The 11,235-nt window shown below is 39.4% G+C and overlaps 1 protein-coding gene across 2 annotated transcripts in view; it reads right to left on the minus strand.

The window, feature by feature from the left end:
- ncapd3 (non-SMC condensin II complex, subunit D3) overlaps positions 1-11,106 on the minus strand; it is a 35,846-nt gene extending 24,740 nt beyond the window's left edge. Inside the window, exons 1-13 of one of the 2 annotated variants that reach the window (XM_054797353.1) lie at positions 10,973-11,106; positions 10,540-10,706; positions 10,171-10,333; positions 8,894-9,060; positions 6,381-6,551; positions 6,240-6,301; positions 6,077-6,164; positions 5,749-5,882; positions 4,940-5,012; positions 4,726-4,851; positions 4,366-4,618; positions 2,721-2,759; positions 229-315 (exon numbers count right to left, since the gene is read on the minus strand). In XM_054797353.1, coding sequence (XP_054653328.1) covers positions 229-315; positions 2,721-2,759; positions 4,366-4,618; positions 4,726-4,851; positions 4,940-5,012; positions 5,749-5,882; positions 6,077-6,164; positions 6,240-6,301; positions 6,381-6,551; positions 8,894-9,060; positions 10,171-10,333; positions 10,540-10,706; positions 10,973-11,024 — 1,582 coding nt within the window. In that variant the 5' untranslated portion in view covers positions 11,025-11,106. Of the gene's footprint in view, positions 1-228; positions 316-2,720; positions 2,760-4,365; positions 4,619-4,725; positions 4,852-4,939; positions 5,013-5,748; positions 5,883-6,076; positions 6,165-6,239; positions 6,302-6,380; positions 6,558-8,893; positions 9,061-10,170; positions 10,334-10,539; positions 10,707-10,972 lie in introns of both variants that reach the window. The other variant, XM_054797352.1, reaches the window with a different exon arrangement.
- Between the last annotated feature and the right edge of the window lie 129 nt (positions 11,107-11,235).

Below are 11,235 nucleotides of genomic sequence, written 5' to 3' on the forward strand. Positions count from 1 at the left end.
ACTTAATTGCCGTTTGTGTGACGTGCATGTGAAAGTATACCAACTCCCTTAGCAACTCCCTTTTCTCAGTGAAGGTTGTTCCAAAGGCCTTAATTGACACCTCCCAATTTAAAATAAGATCATTAATGAGCAAAATAGCAAAGTGGGTGTGAATGGGACAGACAGACAACATGGTCATCTACAAGTGTGAAAGTGAAGGCCTAGTTAATCGCCTTTTGAACGACTCACCATCAGAGGCCAAAGTATCGGAGCCGCTGATCTCCACAGTCCTGAAGGGCAAAGAGCGGTAGGTTCTCTGAGGTGGCGGAAGACTGCCTGGAACACAGGAATCAACACCAATAACATTCTCTCTCATTTCGAGACACTGACAAATACAGTGGAACCCGTTTAAGTCTACATCCCTCGGATTGGCTGACTCACGTCGACGTAAACCAGGGGTGTCCAAAGTGCGGCCTGGGGGCCACAAATGGCCCCGCAGCTTTTTTTGCGGCACATTCTAAAAATATAATTTAACAAGAAAACTAAATAAAAACAAATCAGAAACAGCAAAAACTGAAAAAATCTGCAGTAATTTTACAAGAATGAAGTAAAAATTTAAAAATAATGTCATTTTAGTGGCATAAAAGACTTTTTTTTTTACTTTTTTTTTAATACTATGAAAAACAAACAAAATAACAAATGAAGGTGGAAGAAAAATGTTAGAATTTTAGTCAAAATATGGGAATAAAGTCAGTTATTAGAACAAAATTTTCAAGAAAAAAGTTCAAATAGTTGGAAAATTAAAAAAAATAATAAAAAAACAGCTTTCATTTTATAAAAATAAAGTAAACATTTTTTTAAAGTCATTACATAAATTATATAAGAGTAATTATGTAATTTGAGTCATTACATAAATACTGTATGTTATTTTTCAACATGAACAAAAAAAGCAAAATAAAGTTGTAATTTTTGGAAAATTAGGTTAGGGAAAAAGTTTGAATATTATGGAAATAAATTCATAATATTCCGAAAAAAATCTTTTATGAAGATTTAAGAAGAAAGATGAAATATTTGGAATAAAATAAAATTTAAAAAAACAGCAAAAATGTGGGTGGAGGGGGGAGACCAAAGAGTAAAGTCGATACTAATAGGCTTTCCCACCTACATGATAAAGCTGAAATGCATTTTTTTTTTTTTTTTAAATATATACACTAGGTCCCCAACTTAGGAACATCCGAACATTCATGTATACGAACACAGCCGACTGGTCTATATTTTCATGTATTTGGCCTTATTACTCCATATTTATACTGCTACAGTACATGCTTGACCAGTAGAGGGCACTGTGACACTGATAATGGGACCAACAGAGGAAGACCAGGAAGAGGAGAGAGAAAGGCTAAGAGTTGTATGACACAACCTGGAAAATTAAAGTTTATGAAGAGTTAATAGGCCTGCTTAATTCTACACCACCCACAGAACGATGAGAGTCTAACGATGACGACCATTTGTCCTTTTTTTCCAATAACATTTATCATTACGTATCATATCATTTTTATTATTGTTTTTTCATTAATTATCCTGGTTTAATATTACTACTGCATCCAAACTCCTATTTACATACATACACATATACTGTATATGTATACACGTACATGTAGTACCTATATCATCGGTAATATTACCTTTTCCCCGACTTAAGAACAATTCGACCTGCGAACGATCGTCTGGAATCAATTGTGTTCGTAAGTTGAGGACCTAGTGTATACGTATATAACTTCTCAGCATATCTTTACAAAATATCAAAGTTGCATCCTTTCATTTTTCCACTATGTGGCCCTCACTGGAAAAAGCACCCCCAGATTAATCTGATTAAAAATTGTAATTGTTTGACTGCTTTTTCAAAAACATACGAGCGATGGCGATGAGGTTAACACTACTGTACAACACGTCGACATAAACAGCCCCGTTTGTCATACAAATGACCCCTTTTGGTGTCACATTTTACGTCGACCTAAGCGGACACTTTTTTTTGTAATAAGGGGAACATGGTGAACCAGGACTTAGTGCAGGGTGTCAAACTTGTGCCATGGAGGGCCGAGACACTGCAGGTTTTTTCTCCAACCAGTTTCTCCAGCAGGTGATTAGATTGATGAGCTCCTTCCCTCAAATTAGAGGTGGTGGTGGTGATCATTAAAATCACCTGCTTTAGTGACCGGCTGGGAAGAAAACCTGCAGTGTCTCGGCCCTCCATGGCACGAGTTTGACACCCCTGACTTAGTGGATTTAAACGGGTTCCACAGTGAAATGTTTGATTTTGCTGGCTTTTAGTGGCTAGAATTAAAGATTTGTGCAAATGTTGATACTCCTTGTTTGATCTTTGGTAACACCTATGACTTTCCTCGTCTTCAATTAGGGTCGCAGGTGACCTGGAGCCTAACCCAGCTTACTTTGGGCAAGAGACATGGTGCACCCTGGCCCTAATACAACCAACCACTCACATTCACACCTATGGGCAATTTAGAGTCTCCAGTTAGCATATCATGTTTTTAGGATGTGGGAAGAAGCTGGAAGGACAAAGAACATGCAAAAATCCCTAATGCTACTACAAAAACTTGAATATCAGGAAAACCGGAAACCAGAAGTGTTCTTTCATTGCAAAGCTATGGCGAATGCAACAACTCCTACCCACTCCAAGTCTCCAACCATGTGCATTTTGGTGCAAAAAAAAAAATTGTTACCTTCTGTAGTTTCCCCCTCCAGCATTGTCTGGGTCACAGCTAAACAAAAGATGGTACAGTGTCAGTTAGTGGATCTGCACCAACAAAAAACATTAACCTGTCTTTCTAAGTTTTGCTTTGCATCCAATGCAACAATATGTGGCGACAACATGAGGCTCAATCCGAAAAGCAATAGTATCAATACCAAGGGTAGTACTGCAACAGTATCGGCTGGAGACTAGCCTGACAAGGTTGATATTTTCAGTTCTTTATAGTTGTATTGTTTATAAAGTCAGGGAATACGTTGTTGGACGGAGGAGGGCTACGAAGCATTTGGATGAGAGCCAATAGTAGTTTTAGCTTCTCTTGACTTCCCAGGGCTTTGGATGGATCGCAACCAGACTGTTCAGGTTCTCAAATGGTTTCAACTCAGGACCCACATTTTCCAGTGGTCAATGAAGCTACAATCCACTTTCGTCATTTTAAATAAGTACGTATTTTTACTTTTTTTTACACTTTTGTCATTTTTATTTGTATTATTTTTTTTTTTTTACACTTTTAAGTCATTGTAATTTTTTATATTTAATTCCATCATTATTTTACTTATATTTTTGACACTTAAGGAATTGTCATTTTTATATTTATTTATTATTTCATTAGTTTTTATACTTTTAAGTCAAACCAAGCAAATGTATTTTTTAAAAATGACTTTTGAATCATGAATGCAAATAATTAGATGTCCAAAGTGCATTTTAGAAGCATTTATAAAGAGGTATTTTGTCAAGGGAATGAGAAACATGATATCTGTATGCATACAAATAATGCATAAATGAAAATTAAATATCAAAATTGCATTAAGTAACACCACAAAAGCTGATACTTCAATTATAACTATGTGATGAACAAATATCAAGGAGGAAGAGGACTAAAATAGTTCTAAATGTGCTTCAATATAACCGTCGAGCCACCCAGAATGGATCCGCGGCCCACCAGTTGAGAATCAGTGTCTTAAAAGCCATTTTGCCTCTCATTCGAGCAGGCTTTATCAGTTCATGCTCATTGACCAGGTGGGCCAAACACTAGTCTAACTAGGTAGGACAGCCATAGTCTGAGGAGTTGGTGCAGGATCCAAAGTATTTGTGGTTCTTTCTCTGTGCGTGAAGAACAGACTAGAGTGATTTGCAGCTCTAACCCAATATAAACATACTGCAAACACATTGAGTAAACAGGGGAACCCGTGAGGAATATTTTCTTCGGGTCTGTTGTGTATAAATCACAATCTGATGTCAATTTCAGTCCGTTTGCACATTGCTACTTTGTGACATGCAAAGTACGATGAAAGAAATAGTACAAACCGGTGGCACTTATGTTTCAGCTGCCGAGATTTCTAAAGTATAACACCTCATTGTGTACCAAGCGAATTTGTTGCATCCAAAGCACGTGATTTGACTAAACTCTGAGAAAGCCGTAACACGTCGTTAACCTAAACAGTGTAGTCCGCACACAATGTAACTAAAATAGAATGGGGGAAGACGATATGTAAATGAGCTGACTTCTGCCTTCACGCACAGTGTGAACTTCACACTGAGGACTTTAAAAAGGAGCCGTTGAGAACAGTAGAGTATATGCATAAAAGCAGTCATAAATGGAAAACATATTGGATTACTGGCAGAGAAGAGGTTTTGGACAGCGCGGGTGGCGTTGAGTGAAGGCAACTCCAGACAGTGGGCCAGGCAGGTGAAGGCGTGGCCTTGGACAGTTGGCGATTGGTCATTACGCTGAGCAAACAACAGGCTCTGGATCAGAAACTTGTGTGGCAGGTAGCAGGCCAGCTCCGGATCATTACAATCCTCTGTCCTCCTCTCTGGCTGCCCCAGTAGAACCATCACCACATCCAGAGAGAACAGGCGAGACACCATCTACCAGACCGGTCCACAATATCATTGCTTGACATTCTGCATCTGCTCGTCCAGATGACATTTTGACAAACTATGGTAGGCATTACACATGGAGAATAAAGTGTTACCTTTGAATGTCTTGAGAACTTATACAGCCATTTGATGAAGCAGGCATAGTCAGCATTTGACATCTGAGATGTTAGCATGCCAACAGCCTGGGCTCCATGGCTTCGAAACTCGCTTTTCTCCACCATCTAAACATCACGTTGCATCTCACAATAAACATGATCAAAAACACAGCAACAGCAAGGATCCATTAAAATGATCTTGACTAAAGCTTACCTGGTAACAAATGTGCTGCAGCAGGATGTGTAAGAAAGGGAGCGCCAGTTCCTTCAGCTCATCCACAATACGACTATAATTGCAAATGTAAACGTCATCTTACAATACAAATAACTGCAGAAGAGCAACTAAAAAAAATAAATAAAAATGTGACAAATGTTGCAGTTATGGAGAAATGCAACAAACTGAAATGCTTTCTCAAAGAAGGCGGTGCCACACGTAGTTTTTGACATTTTTGTCTCTTACAGTGGTGTGAAAAAGTGTTTGCCTCCTTCCTGATTTTTTTTGCATGTTTGCCACACTTAAATATTTCAGATCGTCAAACAAATTTAAATATTAGTCAATGACAACACCACTGAACACAAAATGCAGTTATTAAATGAAACCTTTTATTATTAAGGCAGAAACAAATCCAAACCTGCATGGGTCTGCGTGAAAAAGTGACTGCCCCCCCTGTTAAAACATAACTTAATTGTGGTTTATTATCTTTGATTTTTGTACACTAAAATTGGACTTCCATCACAGTCTAGGAATGGAACTGGTTGGTAACCCTACAACTCCTGTATGACACTCATTGGCTTTGTCACCTATAACAACACATCACATCCATTTTTCTTTCTGAAACCCTCAGTGAGAAAAAAAGTTTGGACACGCCTGCTGTGTAGCTGAACCTCCGGCTTGTGAAGTACAGGTGAAAGCAGTCGACTTACTTGAAGTGATCATCGTGTAGGAGAAGTTATCTTCAGCATACGTGTTTCTGTTCTATTTGATTCCCTTCTATTCTTTTCATGATGAGTATTGCGGCTTACCAAACAAATTGGATGGCTTGATTACGTGTTGTGAGGATTGCCTGACTGGGTACAAGCAAGGTTGGCGTCCCACTGTCCCCTTTATTCATCATCAAGATCACATAGAGGAGTCGGTGGAAAACCCTCCGCAGGGACTGGAAAAATAAAAAAAAAAAAAAAAGATTACTACTGGCCCGCTACAGTGTTTCCCCCTACTATTATCTCGGAAAAGTTCTGATACTTTGTTGTAAAAGTCTGATCGCCGTCTGAAAATGTAATGTAGGGGAAACACTGCTGTATGAACCGGACTTGTCTATTACGGCACCAGACACAGGAGATTGAAAGATACCTCTCTCTGGTCTCCATGTTTTGGTGAGCAAAGCAGTTGCAAGCCATAAAAAGCCATCTCTGGGATGCTCTGCATTTTTGTGACATCTCTGCAAGGAAACAACGCAACCATGAGATCAATTTTAAAACCACAGAGGAGAGCAAGTGAAAACATCAAAACTTACTGTCCAGCAGCAAATGTGAGCTCGCTGACGACTGGATCAAAGTAGAGCAACTTGCTGAAAATCTGCAGACAAAATTGGGGGGGAGTGGATGGCTAGCCAAGCACTGAGACACAAACTTGGCTGGGAAGAGTTCATTTTTACCTGGGTGCAACTGCTGGCACTTTGTGGTTTGTCTTTAAGCGCAAATGTCTGCAGAAGTCGGAGAAGACTTTGAAGCAGAAGAACCAGTGCTTCTCTGATCTTGTTCAGATCTTGGCCTGAGAAGTGAAGCACCGCTTCCTCCTCCTCCTCTTCTTCTTCATCCACATCCATCTGCAGCTAACAGACAAACGGTGTCACAATTCACAGACAGTATTCAGCACCCTTATTGCATCGCAGTGATGGGAGTATCGATTCTGTGGTATCGATATATCAACACTCACATGAGTGTTGCGTATCGATTGCGCTCACCAAGTATGGATACTAATCAAGAAATTTTAAAAAAGGGTGAAAAATGTGTCACTTCCACATCTTTTAGGGCAATTTACTACACGTACGAGTTTGTGCTGCAACACCTCCCAGCCACGTAAAATTGCAATGACCCATTCGTCACATGACCACTGATCAGATGAGTGGTGACTCCATGCTGGAGTTAGCTCACACAAAACCACCAGGGGTTTCCGCTACATGTAATTGATCGTGGCTGTGTGCCACTACAAAATAAAAGCCACCATACCTTATAAATGTTTTTTTTTAACTTGAAAACAACTTTAAGTAACATATTGTATGAATGTATATGTATCGCTACATGTGTTGACTGACTTTTGGCGCCAAGATATCTTATACTTTGCATTCTTCGGTGATGTGTGTGTGATGACAACAGCTGAGAATTGCGTTTTACCTGACGTGGTAGAACTCTCATCAGCACCCTTTCCTGCACAAAATAGCAGATGCACTCCCAGCATAGTACATCCTATCTTTGGCTGTGACCATATCAGACCCCTGAATGTGAATGTACTTTATCTGATCTGTTTCTGAATTGTACTCATCTATTCAGCTAACAAGTTATTAAAACAATATTATCCTACAATGGGATACGTCAACAACATCACAACTTACTTTTTAAAAGTGTCACTTAACAATCTTGCTCTCATTGTAATACTTGTGGCTTATCTACAAAAACACTAGTTGTGTACCTGAAACACGTAGTGTGTACAGCTTTAGACAGTAACGGTCTCACAGGGGTCTCCAACAGGTAGCATGTAAGCTAGCAGTAGCTCACCAGCTGATGTTGAGCAGTTCACCAAAGAATATTTGCTTCACCTCTTAGTTTTTTTTATAGGCATTCTATTCAAACGTGACACCTGTATTTAATGACAAATGAGCACACTGAGTGGAGATGTGCTTTGTAAATAAAGTGCCATTTAAATGTTGGCGGTGCTCTCAGCAACTTTGCCACAGATATGCAACGTTGTCGGTTCAAGTTCGGCTAATTGTTGAAAAAAGTTAAATAAATAAGTCATTAAAAAAAATTGTTATTTGTCATTAAAAAAAAAAAAGACTGGTCCCCCAGGACACCATCCGTAGTCTCATTCGGAGCATGCCCCGACGTTGTCAGGCATGCGTACAAGCACGTGGGGGCCACACAAACTATTGAGAATCATTCTGAGTTGCTACAATGACATTTTAACAAAACGGACCAGTGTGCAACAACTAGGCTTGTTATTCTACACCATCCACAGAACAAAGCTGTGCTACTACTTGTATATATACGGCAGAGTGTCATTACAGCTTTAGTTCATCAGGAAGTGACGGGAAGTGATGGTGCGACGTCACGAGCAGGAGAGCTAGGCTCAGTGCTAGCTTTGAGTGTCAAGAGAGTTGGGAAGTGTGTGGATGTTGGCGTGGATGTAAAGTCCTGCAGTGTTCTCCGCTGTTAATAAAGCCATTAAAGTGCATCGGCGACGTGAGTCTCTCCTTCCCCACAACAAGCGGCATTACAGGATTGACCAGTGCACATTGTCTCACAGCAGGAAATAAACGGTGTCACTGTCTGCAACAAGCTCCAAAGAACACGGCTTTTTTTTTTTATGTCGAACAACTGACAGTTTGTGTGGATCTTGTGAATGATTGTGACTGAGCTACGACTCAGTAATTAAAGTGCACACACGACGGCTTCATTGCTTAAAAAATGAAACTTTTTCGTGCATGAAGCTTATGCTTGAGTCGGTATTTTGGCCGTTATATGCGGTCAGATATTGAACAAGGGATACAAAATGGGTGGCCGCTGGCCACGTTAGACAGGTGACTGCAATACACAGGGTCTATAAACACGTAAATTTTCTGCGGGGGATTTTTCAGTGGCCGCTAAGACAGGTTTGACTGTGTGTGTGTGTGTATATATTATTATTTTTTTTCTCCTATTATGTGTACTATATTGGGTAATAGGAGTATAAAGGTGACTATATGCGTGTTATTTCATGAGTAGAGGGCTCTAATAATGTTAAAAATGTTATCTAGAAGGTCGTAAACAGGTTTACTATGTTCCAACTACGAAAAGATTCCATTTATAAATAAAGGAATCCTACTTTGCAGAAATTCACTCATCACGGTCGGGTCAACCACAAACCGCGATAAATGAGGGATCACCGTCGTGTGCAGGTGATTGCTCAGACCTCAAGAGTTTCCTTCCGCTGTGATTTGGAGCGCTTGCCCTCTGCCTGAGAACTCTTGAGACCGTCCTTCTTGCGCTTCTTGCCAGAGTCCTGAGGCCAGCATTGGAAGGATGTGTTCAGGCAAGTGTCCAGCAAAATCTCATGAAAAACTTTGTTGGCGACGCTTCCTGGAAGAAACGTACAAACATACTTTACAGTTGGTCTTGCCCATGGTGGCGGACAGCGCAGTTTATTGCGCAAATATACCATATTGTATAATATTGGAATTACCCGAATAAATTATATGCACAAACTTTCCAGAAATGTTGAATTCAAAAAGAGTAACTTCTATGGCAGGGGTGTCCCTACTGAAAAATCAAAGGATGGACGGGCCACTTTGATATTTTACATTTTGTAAACCAACCCATGACTTTATTACCATAACACTTTTACTTTATTCTTGTAAAATTATTACTTCTTCCCCGACCCAATTTTCCAAAATTTGCAACTTTATTCTCTCTTTTGTTTTGCCATAACATTAGCACTTTATTCTCGTAAAATGATGCCTTTTTTTCCTGTCAGATGACAACATTTTTTCTCTTATGACTTTATTCTCATAATATCAGACCCTTTTCCCAAACTCATTTTCGGGAAAAAAAAATAAAAACCTTATTTCAAAATTCTGAGTTTTGTTTAGTTTCTCATAATATTACAGCTTTATAAAATAAAACCAATTACAATCGTCCCTCGCTGCATCGCGGCACCAACATCATTCCCTCACTCTTTTGCGGTTTAAAAAAAAATGTAATAAATGATTGCTGTTTAATGGTTGAATACGGCCTATTATTAGTAAAAACAATATGCATATTTCAGCAAATTTTACTTTTACTTGGCCTTAATGAAGCATTTTCAAGCATAAAAATGGTGAAATGAACTAATAAAATTAACTAAAATGCAAATACAAGGCAGAAGAAGCATTTTACTTGTGAAAGTACGTTGGGCACTTGGTGTCAGTAATTGTTCGGTGAGACAGGCACTCCACTCGTCACTAAGCTTCCCTAGGGAACACATTTACTGCGACGCTGCCCGAGCAGGAGGTTTATTTATGACTTAAATGGCTTATACTTTTATTTTGTCTACTATATTGGGTAATACGGGTGTACAGCTATTTATAGCCGCTACGACGACAATTTTTATCTTGTAATAGGACTATATTCGCCCAGTATTTTGACTTTATTCTCATAATGACTGCACACACGTGTTCTATGGTGTGTGGACATTACTGTGTGGTGACTTACCTGGGATTCCAAGCAGCAACAGGTAAAGTGCAGCAGCATGCAGGCTGCCCACCCTCTGCCGAACGTTGGCTGCTTTAGCTCTTCCTCGCGACACAAAAAAGGACAGCACGGCCATCAGAGTCTTCATTGACACGCCATTCTCCTCCAGCTGTGCCCAAATACTCTAGAGTAGAGCAGACGGTCAAGATTTTTTGGTTGACTGAATTATGGACATATCAAAAATATGCGGGTTTCAAAAAATCCCACATACATAGCGTACTGTAAGAATCATTCATCAGTGCATCATGGAGGATATATGATGGTTTTTCACTCTTTTTCATTCCCTGAAGAAGAAGCGAGGGGACCAAATATACTATATTATGAATATACCTGTGAACCATCATCTCTGCTTGAAGACGGCTGAGTAGCATAAAGCAACAGACTCTTGTACAGGCGTCTGAAAGCTTCATCTCCACAGGCTGCCAACTCCTCTTCCATGTTATCTTCCATCAGCTTCGCCTCAGTAAATTCTGTATCCCACATTGCATCTACCCAGGCTGGAAATCACGGGAAAACAAAACGGGTTTTATGCACAGATATACGCATGTTATATTTGATTTCTCAAACCTGGATGGTTATTCAATGGAAAACAATTCTGAATAATACGTGCTCACGAACAGTCACATCGAGGCCATACAAGAAAGATTTACGACTAGCTAACAAGCTCAACAGTAAATATAACCTAAGATAGAGCGATATATTTGAACCATATTCCTCAATAATACGTCACCGGTGGTAGAATGATCCGTATTTCCGACCATACCTTGTGGGATTTCGTTTAACCTCAAAAAATGCAAAGCAGACGTCAACTCCATCTTGTTTGTACTTCGAATAAACCCGCCCGAAAATAAAGGTTCCACGCATGCGTATAGATTACGCCAGAAATCGTTGGGTTTAATGACGTCATATCCTGGACACATCCTGTTAAACATAAATGGCAAATGTCATCTTTAAAACATTGTTAAATTATAAATATACATATATATACATATATATATATATATACATATATACATATATATATAT

Source organism: Dunckerocampus dactyliophorus, chromosome 13 (genome assembly GCF_027744805.1).
Source record: "Dunckerocampus dactyliophorus isolate RoL2022-P2 chromosome 13, RoL_Ddac_1.1, whole genome shotgun sequence".
NCBI classification, from domain to species: Eukaryota; Metazoa; Chordata; class Actinopteri; order Syngnathiformes; family Syngnathidae; genus Dunckerocampus; species Dunckerocampus dactyliophorus.